Source organism: Lotus japonicus, chromosome 3 (assembly GCF_012489685.1).
Source record: "Lotus japonicus ecotype B-129 chromosome 3, LjGifu_v1.2".
Taxonomy (NCBI): domain Eukaryota; kingdom Viridiplantae; phylum Streptophyta; class Magnoliopsida; order Fabales; family Fabaceae; genus Lotus; species Lotus japonicus.
The window spans coordinates 29850973-29873617 of record NC_080043.1 but is presented as its reverse complement, the minus strand read 5'-3'; the positions used below and the strand labels follow the sequence as shown (position 1 = coordinate 29873617).

Sequence of the window (22645 nt, the reverse complement as noted above, 5' to 3'; positions counted from 1 at the left end):
CAAGATTGCCACTCCAACGGACAAAACCCTAGCAACGGCTACATCATATGCCTTGGAGTATTTAAAGGCTGAAGATAGAAGAAAGAAGCCAAGAAACTTTGCTGAAATCATTCAACTTATACGAACCAATCTCTTAGCATTATTTCTTCACTGTTCTTAAACATCTGAGTTTACTATTAGCTTTTTAGAAGCATTTCTTGTAAACTCGAAACCGTTTACATTACTTTGTAAAGTTCCTTAAGAGACCAAGGTTGGTCGGATCTTGAGAGGACTGAATCAAGGTTGATTCAGTGTTTGTCTAGTCTTAAGAGGATCGGTAGATCAGCTTCTTAAAAGGATACTAGTGAGAAAATCAGTGTATTGTTAGTCACTTAGCAGGTAGCAAAGTATAGTTGTAACACTCATTGATTTTAGTGAATTGCCTTCATCAGAAGATGGAAGAAATCACCTTCACGGGTGGACTGGATTAGCTTGAGCTTTTATCTCAAGTGAACAAGGATAAAATACTTGCGTGCTTCACTTCTTATCCCTCTGCACCTAGTTCTTATCTTTGAGTTTGAAAAAGTTTAAAAAGTATATCCTTTATTCAAAAACTCTATTCAAACCCCCCCCCTTTCTAGTGTTTTTCGCACCTTCAATTGGCATCAGAGCTCCGGTTCTGATTTAAACACCTAACAGTGTTCAGTGATCCAGAACCTAGTGTGAAAAACAACGATGGCCCAAGCCAATACTTCCGCTGACAACAACAACAACAACAACCAACTCAGAGCACCAATCTTTGATGGTGAAAAGTTTGAGTATTGGAAAGATAGAATAGAGAGTTATTTCCTTGGCACTGACCCAGATCTCTGGGATATGGTCATGGAAGGCTATACTGATCCAGTAGATGCTTCAGGAGTGAAGATCCCCCGTTCTGAAATGACTGACGCTCAGAAGAAGCGTTTCAAGGATCATCACAAGGCGAAGTCTATGCTATTCAGCTCAATATCATATATTGAGTATAAGAAGATCTCTGACAAAGAAACAACAAAATCCATCTATGACTCCTTGGTCATGACGCATGAAGGAAATGAAGAGGTCAAGGAGACCAAAGCTCTTGCTCTCATACAACAGTATGAGCAGTTTAAAATGGAATCTGGTGAAACCATTGAGGAGATGTACTCAAGGTTTCAAACTCTGATTGCTGAAATCAGTGTGCTAAACAAGGGCTACTCTACTGGTGATCATGTCAAAAAGATCATCAGAAGTTTGCCTAAGGAGTGGAGGGCTTTTGTCACTGCACTGAAACTCTCCAGGAATCTGAACTCGTTGAAGTTAGAAGAGCTCGTGAGTCATCTCAGAAGCCATGAGATTGAACTCAAAGAGGACAAGCCTCAAAAGAAAGACAAATCTATTGCTCTTAAGTCAAAGTCTGACAAAGCGAGAGCTTATCAGGTAGAAGATGAAGATTCCTCTGAAGAGCTATCAGATGCGTCTGGTGATGAAGAGCTATCTCTTTTCACAAAGTGATTAAGCAAACTCTGGAAGAACAGACATAGCAAAGGCAAAGGACCAAAGAAAAGTTCAGGAAGATATGAATCTTCATCTGGTCAGAAGAAATCATCTGGAAAGGAAGTCACTTGCTTCGAGTGCAAGGAATCTGGGCACTACAAGAGTGACTGTCCCAAGCTAAAGAAGGACAAGAGACCAAGAAAAGTCTTCAAGAAGAAAGCTCTCGTGACCTTCGATGCGAATGACTCTGATGAAGCTGAGTCAGAAGAAGATGAAGCTGTGGAGGCTCTGATGGCTACCACCAGCAGAGGTGCTGAAGCTTCAGAAGATGACTCAGACTCTGAAAATGACGATGAAGTATTCTCTAATTTTTCTCCATCTGAACTAAGAACTGCTTTATCTGAAATAATGGAGAAACATGATGTTCTGGTAAATAAACATAAAGAGCTTAAAAGAAAATATGTTGTTAAAACCAGTTCATCAAAAGTTCATGAGAAGTCAGTCTCTGAACTCATACAAGAGAACTATTCTCTTAAAAATGACAACTCTGTTCTTCGTGCTAAAAATGCCATGCTAGAAGATCAACTTGCATCATCTGATGTTAAGCATGAGACATTATATGAGAAAGCGTTTCAAAGGTTCCTAGCCAAGGGCATAGACAGAAGTCTTATGGCTTCAATGATCTATGGCATAAGCAGAAATGGGAACAGTGGCCTTGGCTACTCTCAATCCATGAGAGATGAGTCATCTGAGCCCAAACGCGAGCCATTGCATAAGCATTTCGTTCCCGCTGGCACTGTCATTCCAGAAAAGGTTACACCAAAGGAGGTAAAACGAAAGGGAAAGTTTAAACTTGACATGTCTAAATATTATAATCAGGTTCCTATGTATTATCCTCCTGTTGCACCCAAAGTTCCAAGAACTTCTGGGAAAACTAACAAGAAAGGACCCAAGATATGAGTACCTAAGACAAAAATTATTCCTGTTGCAGACATCTTATGCAGCTCAGTTAAGACACCTGTCATGGTACCTGGACAGTGGATGCTCGCGACACATGACGGACATAAAGTCTATATTCCGAAAGCTAGTACCGTTTAAGTCAGGAGGAGACGTTGGCTTTGGAGGAAACCAGAAGGGAAAAATCATTGGAAAAGGTTCCATAGGAGATGGAAAAATTCCAGTTATCAATGATGTACTTCTGGTGGAAGGATTATTTCATAACTTGCTCTCCATAAGCCAAATTGCTGACAAAGGTTATGATGTGATCTTCAATCAAACCTGCTGCAAAGCTGTCAGTCAAACAGATGGATCTGTTCTGTTTTCTGGGAAGAGAAGAAATGATATTTACAAAATCAAATCTTCTGAGCTGCTATCTCAGAAGGTCAAGTGTCTCATGTCAGTTAATGATGAGCAATGGATCTGGCACAGACGCCTAGGGCATGCCAGCCTCAGGAAGATCTCTCAACTCAGCAAGCTAAATCTCGTCAGAGGATTGCCTCGTCTGAAGTATTCATCAGAGGCTCTGTGTGAAGCTTGTCAGAAGGGAAAATTCACCAAGAAGCCCTTTAAAGCAAAGAATGTGGTATCTACAACAAGACCCCTTGAGCTACTTCACATTGATCTCTTTGGACCAGTGAAAACTGAATCCATTGGAGGAAAGAAGTATGGGTTAGTCATTGTAGATGACTACATCAGGTGGACATGAGTAAATTTCCTAAGGCACAAAGATGAAACACACACTATGTTTACCAACTTCATTACCCAAGTTCAGAAGGAGTTCCAAACTTCAGTGATTACTGTCAGAAGTGATCATGGTGGAGAATTTGAGAACAAAGCTTTTGAAGATTTGTTCAACTCCCAAGGAATCTCTCATAACTTCTCCTGTCCTCGCACTCCTCAACAAAATGGAGTTGTTGAAAGAAAGAACAGAACTCTTCAGGAGATGGCTCGCACCATGATGCAAGAATCAAGTATGGCCAAGCACTTCTGGGCAGAAGCAATCAACACTGCTTGCTATATCCAGAACAAAATCTCCATCAGACCAATTCTGGAGAAGACTCCTTATGAGCTATGCAAGGAAGAAAACCTGATATTTCTTACTTCCATCCATTTGGAAGTACTTGCTACATGCTCAACACTAAGGAGCAATTGGGTAAATTCGATTCTAAAGCCTTAAAATGCTATTTTCTTGGTTATTCTGAAAGATCCAAAGGTTTTAGAATTTATAATATTATTCATCAAACTGTTGATGAATCCATCCAAATTAGATTTGATGATAAGCTTGGCTCAGAAAAGTCAAAGTTGTTTGAAAGATTTGCAGATTTAAGCATTGATTATTCCGAATCAAATCAACCAAAGAACAGCCTAGAGGATATTGCTCCAGAAGCAGAAGCATCTGAAGATGCTCCAACAACTTCTGATCAACTTCAGAAGAAGAAAAGAATAGCTGCCTCTCATCCAGAAGAACTGATTATTGGCAACAAAGATGCTCTCGTCAGAACCAGGTCTATGCTCAAACCTTCAGAAGAGACTCTTTTGAGTCTGAAGGGACTTGTATCTCTCATTGAGCCCAAATCAGTTGATGAAGCTCTTGAAGACAAAGGCTGGATTCTGGCAATGCAAGAAGAGCTAGATCAGTTCACCAAGAATGATGTATGGACCTTAATGCCTAAACCCAAAGGTTTCCATGTCATAGGAACCAAGTGGGTATTCAGAAACAAGCTGAATGAAAAAGGAGAAGTAACAAGAAACAAGGCAAGACTGGTGGCTCAAGGCTACAGTCAACAAGAGGGGATTGATTACACTGAGACCTTTGCTCCTGTAGCAAGGCTTGAAGCTATAAGGCTACTGATCTCCTTCTCAGTGAATCATAACATCATTCTCCATCAAATGGATGTCAAGAGTGCCTTCCTCAATGGCTACATTTCTGAAGAAGTGTATGTCAAGCAACCTCCTGGCTTTGAAGATGACAAACATCCAGAGCATGTCTACAAGCTCAAGAAGTCACTCTATGGACTGAAACAAGCTCCCAGAGCGTGGTACGAAAGGCTTAGCTCCTTTCTTCTACAGAATGAGTTTGTAAGGGGTAAATGTGACAATACTCTTTTCTGCAGAACCTATAAGAATGATATTCTTATTGTTCAGATTTATGTTGATGACATCATTTTTGGTTCTGCTAATCCTTCTCTGTGCAAGGAATTTTCCAAGTTGTTGCAGGCTGAATTCGAAATGAGCATGATGGGAGAACTCAAATACTTCCTGGGAATTCAAATAGATCAACGACCAGGAGTCACCTATATCCATCAGAAGAAGTACACCTTGGAACTTCTGAAGAAGTTCAACATGAGTGACTGCAACATCTCTAAGACTCCAATGCATCCAACATGCATTCTTGAGAAAGAGGAAGTTTCCTCTAAGGTTTGTCAGAAGCTCTATCGTGGAATGATAGGCTCTCTTCTTTACTTAACTGCCTCCATACCTGATATATTGTTTAGTGTGCATCTCTGTGCTAGATTCCAATCAGATCCTAGAGAGACTCACTTAACTGCTGTTAAGAGGATCCTCAAATATCTGAAAGGAACCACTAACCTTGGCTTGATGTATAGAAAAACATCAGAGTATACACTTTCAGGTTTTTGTGATGCTGACTTTGCTGGAGACAGAGTGGAAAGGAAAAGCACCTCTGGAAGCTGCCATTTCCTTGGAGCAAGAGACAGAACACAATTGCTCTATCAACTGCTGAAGCAGAGTATGTCTCAGCTGCCACGTGCTGTACACAAACCATATGGATGAAGAATCATCTAGAGGACTATGGTTTGTCTCTGAAGAAGGTTCCTATTTACTGTGACAACACTGCTGTTATCTCACTCAGCAAGAATCCCATTCTACACTCAAGAGCAAAGCATATAGAGGTAAAGTATCATTATATTCGTGATCATGTTCAGAAGGGCACTCTATCATTAGAGTATGTTGATACTGACCATCAGTGGGCAGATATTTTCACTAAGCCCTAGCAGAAGATAGGTTTTTATTTATTCTTGAAAACCTGAACATGGACTTCTGTCCAGAGTAAGGTTTTCTTCAGAACTTCTGACCTTGGTACCTTTGAAGTCATCAGATGTTACCCCTTTCAGAAGGTACTCGATCAGAAGCACTTAACCCACTGGTTAAACTTCTGTGGTAGGCAACAATACACGTGTCACTTCATTTGTGACATAGTTCCTTGAGTCGCGTGGTGTATCTGCTATAATGATGATGCCTACTCTCCTCCACTATGCTATTTTCAGACTATCTATTTTAGAACCGTTGATTTTGCTTTTACTCCTTTTACTTCTTAAAATCGCAACAGTTACCATTTAACCCACTATATGCACTCTTCACACACGATCTCCCACACACTTACACAGACGGTTTTCAAACTCCTTGTGTGCATTGCATTCATTCATACTCCTCTCTCCATTATTCCTCTCTCTCTGAAACCTAAACCTCACTACCTGAGAATAATGGGTAAATCAAAGACAAATGTTACTGTTGTCTCCAAACAAACTGTCAAAGACCAAGAAACTCAGAGATTTGAAGAAGTACAACAAATTCTGAACACACCCAATGTGGTAACCTGCGTCAAGAAAGCTGAAGAACTGGTTGTGTGCAACGAAGCAAGAGTGGACTTCGACAACCTGGCTGATCATGGTTTCGACATCAGGGATCAAGTCGACTTACAAGGTTGGTCTGGTTATTTCAATAGGCTCTGTGGTCCTATTTACCACAAACTGGTGGTGGAATTCTGGAAAAATGCAGTTTGCAACGACTACTACGTCGTTTCCCATGTGCTGGATAGGAAGATTGTGATTTCAGAAGAGTCCATTGCAAAGCTGCTGGGTATGGAGTTCCAACAGGGAAAAAGGATCAAAAACGTTGATGCCAATGTTCCTGGCATGAGGAAGCTTGTCAATTTTGCTATTTATGACAACTGGAGCATGGATAGGACCAAGTATGCTATAAAGGATCTGAAGCCCAAGATGAAGATCTGGCAGAAGATTTTCATTTCCTGCATCCATCCCAGAACAGGCGGAACTGATTACCTCAATGCAACTCAGAAGGTAATCATGTACTACATTTCTAGGGGTGAGCATGTATGTCTGTCATTTCTGCTTTTCAACTATCTTAAGGAATGTGTTGAGAAGTCAAGAACTACTGGAGGTGAGAACAAGAGGTCTATTTCTTACATTCCTTATGGAAGGTTACTCTCAGATATCTTCACTCAGAATCGACTGGTCAAGGCTCTTTTTGATCTGGGACTTCATGATGATTTGGCTATGACCATTGGAGATCCTCCCAATGGGACTAAGCTGAAGAGAATGCAGATTATTGAGAAAGTTCAGATTGAACCTAAAGAAGACACATCTGAAGAGATCCGTCAGAAGAACTACCCTGTTAATGACTTTCCTCTATGGTCTAAAAAGGACAATCCAGCATGCATTATGGAGTATGTGAGGATGCTCAGAAGAGAAGGAGATTCTATCACCCTTGAAGAATTTGTCACAAACCTTCCTGACAGTCCTCCTGAAATGCCAACAAGAAGAGCCAAGAGAACAATCAGCAAGCCTTCAGATCCCAAAGGCAAAGGGATTCTGATAGAGAAGACCAAGAAAACAAAAGCAGCATCAAAGTCTGTAGTAATCAGGGAACCAGTTCCAGAACCCTCTCCTGAAAGAACTCCAGAAGAGTCATATGAGGAAACTCAATCTGATGATTCTGAAAGCTCTATGGATTCTTCCTCAGGAAACCAAGAAGAAGAAGTTCCACCTAGAAAGAATGTCAAGATGAAAGCAATTATTGAAGAATCATCTGATGAGGAAACCGAAGAAAATGTTCCTCTGGTAAAAAGGCAAAGAATTCAAACAGCTCAAGTTGAAGAAGAAGTTGAGCAGGATGACTGTGAGATCATTGAAAATGTGCTCCAAGTCATAAGGGAATCAGCAGAAGCTGAAGAATCCACTGATTCAGATGTCGAGCCCATAGGCAAGAGGTTGAAACTGCCTCTGAAGGGTCCACTTCAGAAGAAGGAGTCAGGACCAAAGCAAACATCTGAAAAGATCTCAGAAGTACAAAGAGAAAGGAGATCAAAGACAGCTTCAGATCCTGCAAGGACTGCCAGACCCACCAGATCTATCCCTTTCAGAGAATCAAGTAAGGAACTTACTAAAAGCATTAATTTAGATTCTGCTTTAGTAGTTATTCCTGAGCAACCTGAGCCTATATCTACATCTTTGCCAACATCAACCCAAACAGCTCCCACTCAAACAGAACCTCAAACACAAGCCTTTTCTCAAGCTGAAACACAAGTCCCCCAATCAAACATCCAAACAGCTACCACTGCCATTCCATCCATCCATATTCAAACCTTTTCCACATCCACCACAACTGAACCTATACCTACCTTCAATTCTTTCATTCAAGGTATCGTTCAAAGTGAGGCTACCCCGAGAAATTTGGTTCAACACTTCTCTCCCAAGCCTCCATCCACTTCAAAGACCCTCCTGATAACTCAAACTGGTGAGATCCCTGCTGAGGAAGAAAAAGAGGATGATGATGTTCAGATCCTTGAACCTCCTTTCAATGTGAAGCCTATTCAACAAGTGGCTTCCAACTTTGAAGATCAACTCCAAGATGTTGCTGAAACTTCCTATGTATCCTTGTCAAATTATTCTGCAGTAAACTCACGAGATCTGAGTTTTACCTCACCTGAGAAGACTGCTACCTCCAGGCAAAGGCAAGTGACGATCTCTGAAGCTGAGCATATGGATGAATCTGACCATTCAGGAATAGAGAAGAACCATGTGATTGATTCTACTCCTTCAGGACAAACCAGAACTCATAGTTCCAATGCTTCAAGCTCAAATGCAACCAGAACTCCTCAGGCTATCCTGACCTTGGCAACCTCCTTCCGACCTCAAAATCTCATTCAACTCATTCAGGAGTTCTCTGAAGAGGCAACCAGGAGATTGCAATGGTTATATCAGGTAACTGATAATCAGTTTGATGCTTCATTTGTTGATGGTCTGTGGTCTGCCTTCTGAAGATGGTCAGAAAGCAGAGCTTATGAATTTCAAATGCAGCTTAACAGTGAGAAACGTCTGAGAGTTCATGATGCGTCTGAGAGAGCTTATGAGCAAAGGCAGAGAGTGTTGCACAGAGTTTGTGAACCTTTGAGAAGAGATATGGCTGAAAGAAACTATGTTGTCTCTGAATGTACCTCAGAAGATGCGAAGATGGTTTCAGCAGAGGTTGCAGAAGACAGCTCTGAAGGAATAGTTATTCTGGAAGATGCAGATGTTAATGAAGTTGAGAAGCAAGTGCCAATTCAAGTTGATGCTGAAATTCCATCAGAGGCAGAAGTCCCTACCCCTGTTCAAGTTCCAGAACCTTCTCCTCATCCAGAAGTTGCTACTCTTGCTGCCAAAATTGACAGAATTCAAGATGATCAGCAGAGATTGTTTCAGATGGTTGAGCAACAAGGACTTGTTCAGAGTGAACAAAGCAGGCAGATTCAGGAATCCTCAAGCAAAATGGAAGCTATGCTGAAGTATCTGATCTAGAATCTTCCCTCTTCATCAAAGCCTTGAACCCCTCTCATCTATCCTGCATGCATTTATTTGTTTTGTGTGAATTTATTTCATGTTGACTGTGTTAATTTCTAATTTACTTTTTCAATGCACCGTCCACTTAGTAACTCACATGCTTTTATGATTTGATGAGTTTTATGCATGATTTTCTGTTACTTTTCTTCTTTATAATCTCTGCGTTCATTCTTCTTCATCACCACTCAATCCAACTGCACTCCATTCATCTCAATTCTCCTCTCTTCTAAATCAACATGACTACTGTCGAATTGATCTCTGAACTCAAGACTATGGTCTTTGACCAAGTCTTTCCTTGGAGTGTTAATTTATCTACCTCTCAGATCTCTCAAGCTCTTGTGAAGATTGAGAATCTTCTGAATTGTTGGCTGACATCCCATCAAACTCACTGTCTTCAGAATCTTCAAGAAGTTCTGAACGACTTCCTTCGTCTGGCCTCTCGCCGGAAGGACCTTGAAGCTCAGCTCGAGGGCATTTGTATGCTCCTTGAACATGAAGAAGATCAAGACGAAGCTGATCAGGATGCTGTCCAGAAGAATGAAGCTCTGAAGGAAGAACTGGCTACCCAGTTAGCCTCGATTGATCAGGACGTGCGTCCCCTGCATCTTCAGCTTCTCTCCATGAAGAACTCCCGTGCTTTCCTATGTATCTAGGACTAGTTTTCTTCATTCCTCTCTATCCTCTGTAATCTTTCTTCGTTAAGTGATAATAACAGCATCTTCATGCATCATTTACTTGATTGTTGTTGTTATTAGTTTTGCTTTTCACTCTTTTTGCTTATGACAAAAAGGGGGAGTACATAAAATGGTTTTTATAAACTCTTTCTTATATTATATAAAACCAGTAGAGGAGAATAAGTATCGCATACTTATAGCATATAGATATTGTCAAGCGTCTCAAATAAGGAATACATTTTGTTCATATTCTGAACTTATTTGCTTCTAACGCCTTAATCCAATTTTACCTGGACAATATTCTATGTTCTCATGTGATCTACGCAAGTTCTGAACCATCACTTCTGATGAGTACACATTCCTCTAAGCGTATATTCTGATCAAATAACTAGACTCCGAATCTAGACTCTTCATCACTTCATCAAGTCATAGATTCAGGGGGAGTCAGGGGGAGACCCCAGCTCAGAATCAGGTGTTATCCCAGATTCAGAAAGAGCAATACAAATCGTTACACAAGGATAAGTTTAATCTCTGATCTCTTCTCTCTTGTGTATTCAGTTTATTGGTTAAGAATTGTTCATCAAAATACTTGTTTTGTCATCATCAAAAAGGGGGAGATTGTAAGATCAAGGTTTGATCAGTGGTTGCATCTCTATATTTTGATGATTACAATTAAGGTTTGTGATGATGAACAATTGTGGTACCCTAACGTTTGTCTCTTTAAGTTGTGACAAACAGGTTCTGAATCTGACCCAAGCCTATTTAATCAGAAGAAGAAGAACCAAGGGATACTAAAAAGAGAGCTCTAAAGTTTATCATGTTCGTTCAGAACAGTGGCAAATCCTTTAGAAGTTCTGAAGATGGAAGCTCTCAAGAGGTACTGAAGAACCGGAGTCAGAAGTTCTGAAGACCAGATGTTCCAGCGGAACGGTCCAGAAGTAGAAGACTCAAGTTCTGAAGACCTGAAAGAAGTTGGCATCTGAAGACCAAAGTTATTCTAGTCCTGACGTTCAGAAGTTCTGAGGAACTTGTTCAGAAGCAGAAGTTGCAAGGTCAGAGGATCCAAGCTTCCGTCTGACTATGATGAGAAGCTTCACCAACGTTCATCTGAAGCACTCCAGATCTCAAGTCAGCTGGTGAAAGGACAGGTCGCTGTCATAGTACAAATCGTACAAGCCTCAGTCTGTCCGCCACCTACCTCGTGCAGCCTAGCAGTCTGATATTACAAGATTGCCACTCCAACGGACAAAACCCTAGCAACGGCTACATCATATGCCTTGGAGTATTTAAAGGCTGAACATAGAAGAAAGAAGCCAAGAAACTTTGCTGAAATCATTCAAATTATACGAACCAATCTCTTAGCATTATTTCTTCACTGTTCTTAAACATCTGAGTTTACTATTAGCTTTTTAGAAGCATTTCTTGTAAACCCGAAACCTTTTACATTACTTTGTAAAGTTCCTTAAGAGACCAAGTTGGTCGGATCTTGAGAGGACTGAATCAAGGTTGATTCAGTGTTTGGCTAGTCTTAAGAGGATCGGTAGATCAGCTTCTTAAGAGGATACTAGTGAGAAAATCAGTGTATTGTTAGTCACTTAGCAAGTAGTAAAGTGCAGTTGTAACACTCATTGATTTTAGTGAATTGCCTTCATCAGAAGAAGGAAGAAATCACATTCACGGGTGGACTGGATTAGCTTGAGCTTTTATCTCAAGTGAACCAGGATAAAATACTTGCGTGCTTCACTTCTTATCCCTCTGCACCTAGTTCTTATCTTTGAGTTTGAAAAAGTTTAAAAAGTATATCCTTTATTCAAAAACTCTATTCAAACCCCCCCTTTCTAGTGTTTTTCGCACCTTCAATATCGCTAGGGTTATTTTCCGGCGACTTTTAGGTTAAAATCGGCCCGACAACGACGATGAGTTGGCGAATCGAGTCGGCGAGGACAGTTTCGTGGGCCACACCTTATGGGGAGGTGTTGGGCATGGTTTTAAGAATATTCCATGAGGGAATATTGCTTTGTTTTATTTTTGGAGGTTTTATTTAAATAAAATGGGTTTTTATTTAAATAAAATGTATTTAATTATTTTTAAATCTATGGTTTTTCAAATAATTAATTATGAAAAATATTTTTGATTTATTATGAGAGTGATGCACGAAATTTTGGTGCCAAAACCATTGACAAAGTTTTTGAATTTAAATTTGAAGTTTTGATGCATTTAGGAGGGAAATTGTGTATTTAATGCATTAATTATTTTGGGTTTTTATTTAAATTATTATTTTAAATATTGTTTTTGAGAAAATCTGAGCATGGTGAAGGTGGTGGACGGCCAAGGCATGAGGAGAATATCTCAAATTGATTTGTTTTGCTTATTTTTGGGAAAAATCTAGGTTTAAATGTGAGGATTGAGTTTTAATGATAAAAAGGGAGTTACACTTTGATATTTATGATAGATATTCAGTTTTTTTTTTATTTTAAAAGATGAGGGTTTAATTTTTTTTTTCAAAATTAGGAGATAATATTAGTTTTAAGTGGGCTTGGGTAAAATTTGTGAAAACCCTAACCCAAGGAGGTAGGAGCCGCGACTACACTAGGGTAAAGAGGGGGAAAATTCTTTTCTTTCTCAAGCCAAGGAAGTGGAAAATAGAAAGGCAAGCATACACCCCTTTCACGTAAGTTTTCAGAGAAAAGAAAGAAAAGAAGGTTTTGAGAGAAGAGAGAGAGAAAGAGAGAGAGAGAGAGAGAGAGAGAGAGAGAGAGAGAGAGAGAGAGAGAGAGCAAAGGGGAAGAAGAAGAAGAAGCCGTGAGAAGCAAGGGAGAATAAGAAGATCTGTGAGGAGCAAGGAAAGAAGAGAAGAGCAAGGATCATCTTCTTCATTCATTCATCTTTTCTTTTTCAAGTTTTAGGCAAAGGTGAGGGCTTTTCCAGTCTTGGGTAGAGTTTAGGCCTTTGTGAAGCATGTTTGGCTTTTGTGCTTGAAAAACTTGCTTGTGATGATGCTTTGTTGCTTCTGAAATATGTGAAACTCTCATATGATGAATAGAGTCTCTTCTTGGAACATGTTTTAAGGTTATACTTCTGTTTTATCTTCTCTAATTGAGTGATACCATGATTTATGAGAATTATTAGACAAAATCTTGCTAAACTTGTCATATATGTTTGGATCTAAGTTGATAATCAATAACATGTGTTAGAATGAGTTGTATGATGATGTTTATGCATGAAAAGCTTGCTGGTTTTTATATGTGATGCATGATTAAGCATGATAACAAGTTTTGGAAAACTCTACACCCTATACATGGTACGACCGAACCCTATTTTCTAGGGTTTAGGCGACTTTTTCTTATCTTGTTGACTATTTGTTTAAGTTGATGTATGTTGCTGATTATTACTACTTGATATGTGAAAAAGCATGATTAATTGTTGTATAATGGATGCTTGGCTGAAACCCAAGTGCTCTCTAGGGTTTAGGACTTGTCTACATGTTGAGAGTATGCTTGAATATTTTCTTTCTTTGTGAGGAATGGGACAAAACCCTAAACCTCTTGATGATTAAACTATACATGATGACCTATTATCTTACCCTAGGTTATGATATTAGTAATTAACCTAAAGATGTGAACTTCGCTTGCTAGTAGTGATTATATGGTTATAGTGCTAGGTTATAGGCTATGGACCATGAGAACGATGGTGCCGTTTGAGACAAACGGTGACTTGCACGCGAGGGAGATTTGTGGATTGATTGTGTGGTCTCCACGTGATAACCATGATTTAGTCATGGAATAAAGATTGACTGTGTGGTCTCCTTCATATTTGTGGATTGACTGTGTGGTCTCCACGTGACTTGGGTCGACTGTGTGGTCCCCTTGTGTTGTTCATCTGCGGATGATCGAGATTGGATCCAAGGTGTTGAGGTGGTTGTGTGATGGTGATGACGTTAGCCTAACTAAACCGTAGGATTGCTAACCCTATTTATGAGAACATGAGACTGATATTTCATTGTATGATTACCAGTACACCAGAAAAGGGCTTTTATAGCGCCCCTATTACAGCGGTTCACGTTGCAGCCGCTGTAAAAACGAAAACACGGAGCGGATATAGGCTGTTAGAGCGGTTAAATAATGAACCGCTGTAAAAGCTGTTACTATTAACAGCGGTTAAATATATGAGCCGCTGTAAAAACTAAAACACGGAGCGGATATAGGCTTTTATAGCGGTTGAATATTGAACCGCTGTAAATATCCACTCTAAATGATTAAGTGAATAATAAATCCTGGATAGTAAAAAGGTTCAATATTGGATTCGAACCCATGTAATCAGAAAGATTTTTAAGAGCGTTTTCCACTAGGCTCGATTTAGATTTAATTAGTTGGCTTAATACATCAGAAGGCCCCTGAATTTGTAAAGGGAATCAGTTCCAGGGCCTGGAAAATTTTCGCATCAAATTGGGTCCCTAACAAATTTTTTTTAATTCAATTAAGGCCAAATGCGTGTCTGATGCTGATGTGTCTAAATTTTAACAGACATGGCATTTCCGCGTGGCTTTTATAATTATTTTTAGAAACCAATAATTATTATTCCTTTATTATTAATTCCAAGTCATTAAAAAAACTTAATCTGAAAAAACCTAACCTAATTTGAAAACATAATCAAACCCTCTCCTCCTTCCTCTCTTCACTATCTTCTTCCAAACACGGCCGGCCTTCCTCTTCCTCCAACCAGCCGCCACCTTCTAACTGATCCCTGGCGAGAAGGAGAGAAGGAAGAAAGCTTCCGCACAATCGGCCGGCGATGGAGGCCACAGTAGCTGACGAATCGACGGAGGCTGGGAAGAAAATACCAAGATCTTGAAGAGATCCACGATTTGAAGATGGTGGTGCGATGGAGGTCTCAACGGCGCGGCGAGATGGCAAGGCTCACGGTAGTGCGTTGGTTGCAACAGTGAGGAGCGACGGCGCGTGGAAGAGGAGGACGGCAGAAGGGAAGGTCAGGTTAGCTTGGGTTTGATTGGAACATGGTTGGCTTTGTGGTGATTGAGAAGAGGTTTCTTTCTTCTTCGTCTCTTTCTGGTTTTGATTTAGGGAGATTTGTTTGCTTGAAGATTCAGTGACAGGGGAAGTGGGTGTTGTTCTGATTTAGGAGCTTGAGGTTCTGGGTCCAGTTAGCTATGCAGTGGTTGTGATTGAAGGCTTGGGTTTGAAGGGAATGGATTTTTGTGGTTTTAATTTCTTTGATGGTGGTTCTATCTTCTTCCATTGTACTAGCTTCTCTGCAAATGATAGTGCTTCTCTGCACTGGTAATTACACATCTTGTTGTGGTTATGAAGCTGTCTTTTACCTGTTGTGGTTCAAATTGGGGCTGAAGATCACTTAGGAGGGTTCAATTTGGGGCTGAATTGTTATTATTAGATTAGGAATTTGTTATTATTAGATTAGGTTATTATTTAGTTAAGGGTTATTAGATTAGGGATTTTATTAAGTTTTTTATTTTTTTTCTGCTTAAATAAATGAGTTGGAATTAAAAAAATAAAGTATTATAATTTTTTAATTAAAAAATAATTATAAAAGCCACGTGTAATTGATGACTAGGACAAAATTGAGGTTTGACAGCATTTGGCCTTAATTGAATTAAAAAAAATTTGTTAGGGACTCAATTTGATGCGAAAATTTTCCAGGCCCTGGAACTGATTCCCTTTACAAATTCAGGGGCCTTCTGATGTATTAAGCCTAATTAGTTTAGTCGATTTATATATATATATATATTATCTGTTATCAATTTATTTAATCTTGGATTTAAAAAATGTTCCCTATGAGATTCGAACTTGGATACTGCAAAACTTTACATGACTCCTTTCCACCGGGCTCGAATGAGCTTTCATTAGTTTATTTCGATTTTTATTTATAAGTATATTATGTCTTATTGATTTCGTTAAATTACAGCCCCCACTAACTTTACCAATCCCGTAACTGCAAACCCTTATTTTCTGCTACCTCTCTCAACCTGCTGCACCTCGTGCCTCCACCGTTCTTGCCGCTGCCGTCGCCGCTCTTGTTTTGCGTTGCTTCTTGCACGGTTCGTTGTCCTGTTCTCAGAGTTTAACATCATTCCATTGTTCCTCTCCTCCAGCAAGTTTCTTCTTCCTCATAAAAGGTAATTTTTCTCGCTTCGTGCTGTGCATAAAATCCCCTTTTTCAACCAGATTTTCTATAAACCCTAGATTGGAATCCACATCGCGCAAGCATCAATTTTCTTCTCCATGCGTTTACTTCGGGGAAATTGTTGATTTTCAGGGATTAGGGTCGTGTTGAATAGCGAAAAGTATCAAGCTTTCTGGGATGGCTTGGGTCGTGTTGAATAGCGAAATTGTTACCTACTATGCTGTTGTCGTGACGAATTACGTTCCTGCCTAGTATGCTGGAGGGCTTGATTTTCTTATTACCATGGTGGTGTTGATCTTGTTTCATGGTTTGGTAAGCTTCCAGAGCTATTTTTTTTTTTTGAAAGTTTTTGAATTGCTTTGGAAGTTCAGGCTTTTAATTCTAGTTGTGTTTTGGTTCTTGCATAAATTTGGGGATGGTTTTTCTGATTGTGTTTTAGGATTAGCTTGTTACGTATACTTGTTGTATGGGTGCTTCCACCCTTCTTCTTTTTCATATACATATCTGCATCCTATTGGTGTCCATGTCAGATTTCTTGGCTCAAAGTCTTCGGTGGTTGTTGTTAGAAAAGCAAATGGTTAATTGGATCTTTTGACAGTGGCACTAGGCATAAAAGTGTTGGTTGTGCTTGTGAAGATTATGGTATTGAACTTATTGTATTTTGTCCATGGGAACTCTTATGCTGCATGCACCTGTGTTTGTATTTCTTTGAACTTGTATATTATGGAAGTCATTGGCTGAACTAACATTTTGGTTTGGTAACAATTTATTGCTGGCATGATTTTGTGCTCAATAGTATCAGTTAGGTCGTGTTGTATTTGTGGAGGATTATGAAGATGGTGCTAGGCTTAAGGTCCATTGCAGCTGCATCTATCAATGACAGTGTTGGAAGAGTAATGTCTCATCTCAATGTTGGAATTTTTATTGACAGGATACTTTTCTGATTGTTGAAAACTGTTTTTATACTCTTATTTTTCAAAATCTTGTATACATTTTAAATAGATATGTATATTTTGCAATCTTTCAGAGAGCCATAAAAGAAGAGCGGTACGATGATGCAGCTTTCTTAAGAGATAAAACTGGTGCTTGACCTGTAAGTTCTCATAGAATTTGTTAATGTCATTTTTTAAGAATATCTTTGAATTCTGTTTGAAATATGATGTCAAACGCGATGGCACAGTGTGACCCTTGTAACTTGTAGATGTTCCATCAATGCAAGACTTTACCTGCCACTTAATATGTTTTAGCCTTTTGGGAGTTGTTCTGGACTAAATCTACCCTTTGAGCTTGCAATCAGCTGTGGAATCTATTGGCATTCAATATTAGGAGATGGCAAATGAAAATCCATTTATGAAAATGTTTGGACTTTTTTTCTTTTCTTATTATTGTGTTTTTAGATTTTAGGATGCATTTCCTTTATATTTTAATTTGGTTGTGGTTTTAACTCATGTACATATATATATTGATGGATGTACCCTTTATTTTCATTTAAATAGATAATTGCCTTGGAATGTCATTTTAATGTTGCATGCTCAGTCAATAAGTTGCATCTAACATCTGATTTGGATTTTGACTCTTGCAGTTGGTTGGTGGGCTGGTATTTCAAAAGACGTCAATGATCCACATGGTCTAATTTTTCCTATAACTCCAGAGCATGGAAGATATGTAGCAAGGAGTTATAGTCCCAGGTAATTTCTTTATGTTGTTGATAAAAAGCAATTGCCTCTTTCATGAAAGGAAAAACTTATTTTGGTATAAGAGGTGGGCTTTAGCGCTTTAGAGGAATGGACTATGTGAATGTTTCTAAAATATTTGGGTTAGAGTCACATACATGATAGTTGTAGTGCTTTTGTGTAAAAAGACATTGTTTGCAGCACTGTTGCAATGACATATTACTCATGTGTCTCTGTTTTTTATTTTTATTTTTCCTTTACATTGTAAACTCTAGTAATTTTAATCTGTAAGTACCGGTAATCTTTGTGATATAGTAGCTACTAAGTACCCTTTGCCTCGTGATATAGCTGGTAGTCATTATATATATATATATTGAAGTTTAGAAAATGTTGATTTAATGGCTGATTGTTCATATGCTGTGTTTAGAAAATGTTGATTATTTGGCTGAACAGGTGGGGTAATTCAGGGGCAATAAAAAAAAAACAAAAAATGGAGGACCCAACTACAGCGGTTGGCGTAAGAAACCGCTGCAAAAGAAAACTCAACTACAACGGTTATTTTAGTGTAACCGCTATTGTAGTTTCGTATTTACAGCGGTTTTAGTAAAAGAACCGTTGTAATTAAGGGATCTTTTACAACAGTGAGATCTACAGCGGGTCAGAAAAGCTCAGAATTGCTGTAAAAGGTCAAATTGAACCGCTGTAAAAGGCCTTTTTTGGCGTAGTGTACCATGAACTGTTTATTTGTGATTTTGCATGGGAACTGACCCTCTATTATGTGTTATCTGTTTGTTCTGGGGGGGGGGGGGGCAGATGACTGTGTCCAAGAGTGCGGTGCGTTCTTGGGAGTTGATTCTCAGTGAAGAGCACAAGGACAAGGCTTGGGTGTCCAACACGCACCAAGTCCGTCGGATATACGTCGGCAATGCTACGCTCAAGTGCAATGACAAGAAAGGAGAGTGGATCGAGTCTCAGATGCTTACGGGAAGGGTGGAACTACCATTCGCGCCCTTTCGTTTCCAGACACCTACTGTGGAGTAAGAGCAATCCTCTAACCAGGAGTCAGAGTTGGAGTCAGATCCATCTGAAGAGACATCGGCAGAGACGAGTGAGCCTCTAGTAGAATCCGAGGACTTACTGAAGGCTGAGGTGAAGGAGGAGGAACTTCCACCACTACAAGGAGAGTCCTAGAACATGAAGAACCCAGATGAGGATGAGGTGAAGGCCCAGAGCTTCTTTCGACTGGCAGTTGATCAATACTATCAGCAGAAGGGTCAACTCTATCCAGGTCTGAGGAATCATCTGTTGAGGGAGTTCACCAATGAGCCACTGCCAGATGACGACTACTCTACGGAAGAAGAAGAAGAGGCAGAGGAAGAGGCTAAGGAACAGGGTTGGGTGAGAGACATTCACTTTCTTTTGGGTTTGAGAGCACCGAGTTTGGGCATTGAACTATTTCTTTTGATTTCGTTTCAGATATTTAAATTTGATGTAAGTTTACCTTGTTTTTTCAGACACATGTTTCATACTCTTTCATATGATTATTTACTTCGGAAGTTTTGCGTTATTAATTATTTCCGCGAGTTTAAAATGGTTAAGCTTCAAGAATTTCGTAAAATTGGACTCTTGTCATGAATTCAAGATTAATTAATTAACCGACGAAAATTCCTTGCGAAATCTATGATGTTTGGTTACTGTGTGACACTGGAGAAATCGGGACGTTACAGCAAGTCTGCAATGCTAACCATGACATGTACCGAATGATAAAGTGGACTCTTTTTGGTGCTGAAGCTCTTGGTGGTAGTGGTAGTGGCGGAGGGGGATTGGAAGAAGGAGAGGGAGTAGGACAAGGACAAGGAGAACAAGGCAAGAAGGAGAAGAAAGAGAAAGGAATAGATGCTTGTTTGTGTCTGTGATAAATGTAAAGGTAGAATGACAAATGTACATTTTGTTTATATAAGCCAAATAAATTCACTCCCTCCAAATTAAATTATCAAAAAGAAAAAACAAAAAACAAAACACGATCGAGCACAAGGTGTACTCTAGCCAATACAATGCATGGTTTTGATACAACACAAAAGAATGGTAAAAACATGACTCGTACGTAATTGAAACCTCAAAAGCCAAAATACACCAATTAACCAGCAAGCAAGTAGATGCGCCTTAGATATTCTTAGATATCATTCATGCATGATACTTCAGTAGTTGGAATCACACAGTTTGGCAATGAACTTAATTGACACTGCTGCATACTTTTCTGATCTGACCTTGTGTCCCGGTTAGTGTGCCAAGGTTACCCATCTTGACCATGGCGTTAGCAAAATCAATCCTGAATAGTAGAGGGTTACTAGCATACTGAGAAACTTTGGAATCAGTGGAACCACCATTGAAAAGTTGTTGATCAGAGTGGAAAAGACCCTTTTTGTTCATCAAGTTTCTGTAATAAGTGCTGTCAAAAAAGTTTGGAGTGGTGTCAATAGGAGATAAGTTACTATCACCAACACCACTTGTCCTGGGGCATTGTCCTTGCAATGATCTTGCATAGGCGGGATCTATATTTTGCTCGCTGTAGATTCTTGACCGGAAGAGTGAACACCTTGATTGGCCTATTGTGTGAGCACCTGAATGATAAATTTAACTCGTTCAATATCAAAATTCTCTAAGAGCTTTGGTGGTCGGTCATGTCAGGATAAGGCAGAATATGATAAGAAAGTTAGATAAAGCTGGATAATTAAAACTGGTTAAGTTGCAATGGATACCTACCTGATAAAGCAACCATTTCATCAACAGAGAAATTCTTCTTTTCGAAAGCTGCAATAAGGCCACTGAGATCCAGAAAAGGAGAAGGTAAATCTGAGTTTGCAGCAGATAAATTCGCAGTTGTAGAGTCTCTTCTTCCCAAGCGAACGTCCCAAGCAGGTCCACCAAGCTGATAATTATTATCATCAATCACACACATTATTAGTCAAGTGAGTGATGATAACATTTATACTTTCAACATGACATTTAGCGGCGGTTTTTAATCAACATTAACGTTTGCAGCTATTTAAAGCCCCCGCTAAATGATATGTCAGAAGTATGGAACACATCGATCACATTACATGCATTGATTTGGAGAATTTAATTATATCCAAAAATGAACTACTTACCACAACAACAGAATCCCTTGCAGCAGTGGCAACAATGTCAGCGCAAGAGACAACACCAGGGCACCATTTCTCTAGTTGTGCTTTTATGTTGTCTATGACATCGTACCCCCTTAGAGAATTAACATTGGGTAATGCACTTTGTTCGCCCTTGAAAGTTGTTGTGTCCTTTAACAATACTGATGCATCACACCCCTGCAAAATGCAAGCAAGATTATATAAGAACTTGTTTAAATCACTGCGAGTTTCTTTCTTTTTCATATATCACCTTTCATCTATATCGATTAAGAGTTCAAGATCATCTCATGTCAACAATAGTGACATGTGAAATTTCATGTCTACTTATCAGAGTACCACGCTTATTTAACTGACAAGTATAAAAATAGAAACAAACACAAAATTAATATGATAATATGGTCATATCAAGTTTACACCTAAGAGAATTTTGACCATTTGATTACTATTTATAAGTATACGATCGGCCGGGCTGTGTCTTAAGTTAAAGATATAGATTTCACTCATTAAAATGTCAATATTTTAAAAATCGGACCGGTTATTGAATTGATAAGACATTGGTTCAATTGTAAACCAATAATATATAGGACTAATAGGAGTGTGAATGAATCAAAATTCCTCTATTAATTTTCACTTACTTGGACAAAGCAATCATGGAAATGAAGACGGAGCAAGGATGCACCCATGCGACGCTCTTTCAACACAGCCGCGATTACTGCTGCCTTAATGGTAGGAAGTGCCAAGGGACACTTTAAATTATAAAATCCAGGGCTTAACTGATTAGAATCAGGCGTCACAGCAGTATTTGCTGAAGAAACTAAATCCAAGGATGAGGCTATCCCAATCAGCCATATGAGCAAACAGATTCTTACTTGAGAACTTGCTGCCATGTTTGTAGGAATTCTCAAAGGTAGTGGAGACAAGGTGGTTTGTGATTTGTGCTTGGTTTAGATCGAGCTAGATGAAATGCCTCACCTATATATATATACATGCATGATGCTGACCTTGCTTTACTTTTTATTTATTTAAAAAAACAACATATTTGAATATACAGCAAGGAATGTTGCTGAACATCTTGCAGTCTGATTTTTTGAGATTAAAGTTTTGTGCCTTGCATTGCTGTTAGCTGTATTTTGATAAGCTAGTTGACTTCTTGATGATAATTTATTAGTCTTGAACATTATTTGATGCCGGATTTGATTGCATATTTGCATGCACGTCAGTTTCCTTAAAAAATAAAGGTTAAAACCCTTTGAAATTTTACCCGACTTAGCTTATAAAGGTTTTCAAATACATCAACAGGAATAGATACTTTGATGTTAAAATTTCTCATAGGCATTGTTAGCCAGTGAATATTTTGTATCTATATATCTTCTCAATAAATTTTAGGCTTAATTAACTATTGGCTTAAATCCCCTTTTGATCCCTAAAATTGTAAAGGAAATCAAACCTGGTCCCTGAAAATTTTTTGCATCAAATTGGGTCCTCTATACATCGGTTGTTTGGCTCTGCTCTTGTCGCCGTTCTCTCTGTGAAGGGCGTTGAGGCTACGGTCCCCTTCCGGCCTCAACTTTTTCGCGGTTGCTGCTGCAGGACTTTGGTGGGCTGATGGCTGCGTGGGTGCTGCTTACTGGTTTATGTTCGGTTACTTGTCTATTCTAGTTTTATTATATGTTGCTGTTTTTGTACTTGTTTTCCTTTAGGTCGTTTGTCTCAGCTCTATAGCTCTATGGTGCTTTTGTGGTTTTTGGTTGTTCGGTCTTTTGGTTTGGTTGGCTAGGTTAGATCCGTGTTTGGCAGGTGTCGTGCAGTTTGAGAAGATTTGTTCTTGTCGCTGTTTTTTCGAT

General features: G+C 39.2%; 2 protein-coding genes and 1 long non-coding RNA gene across 3 annotated transcripts; 2 read left to right on the top strand and 1 right to left on the bottom strand.

The window, feature by feature from the left end:
* The first annotated feature begins 6425 nt into the window (after nucleotides 1–6425).
* Nucleotides 6426–8570, top strand: LOC130743922 (flocculation protein FLO11-like). Its single transcript, XM_057596136.1, has 2 exons — nucleotides 6426–8046; nucleotides 8149–8570. Exons 1-2 carry the CDS (start codon nucleotides 6426–6428, stop codon nucleotides 8568–8570), a joined length of 2043 nt encoding a protein of 680 aa, XP_057452119.1.
* A 7175-nt stretch (nucleotides 8571–15745) lies between these two features.
* On the top strand, nucleotides 15746–19208 carry LOC130749057 (uncharacterized). Its single transcript, XR_009022839.1, has 6 exons — nucleotides 15746–15956; nucleotides 16097–16276; nucleotides 16761–16857; nucleotides 16992–17057; nucleotides 17547–17652; nucleotides 18451–19208. It is a non-coding gene; the product is annotated as an uncharacterized LOC130749057 (long non-coding RNA).
* A 308-nt stretch (nucleotides 19209–19516) lies between these two features.
* On the bottom strand, nucleotides 19517–21746 carry LOC130749056 (cationic peroxidase 1-like). Its single transcript, XM_057602333.1, has 4 exons — nucleotides 21437–21746; nucleotides 20787–20978; nucleotides 20401–20566; nucleotides 19517–20258 (listed from the first exon to the last, which is right to left on the bottom strand). The coding sequence occupies exons 1-4, from the start codon at nucleotides 21686–21688 to the stop codon at nucleotides 19870–19872; spliced, it is 999 nt and encodes a 332-aa protein (XP_057458316.1). The 5' UTR covers nucleotides 21689–21746; the 3' UTR covers nucleotides 19517–19869.
* Between the last annotated feature and the right edge of the window lie 899 nt (nucleotides 21747–22645).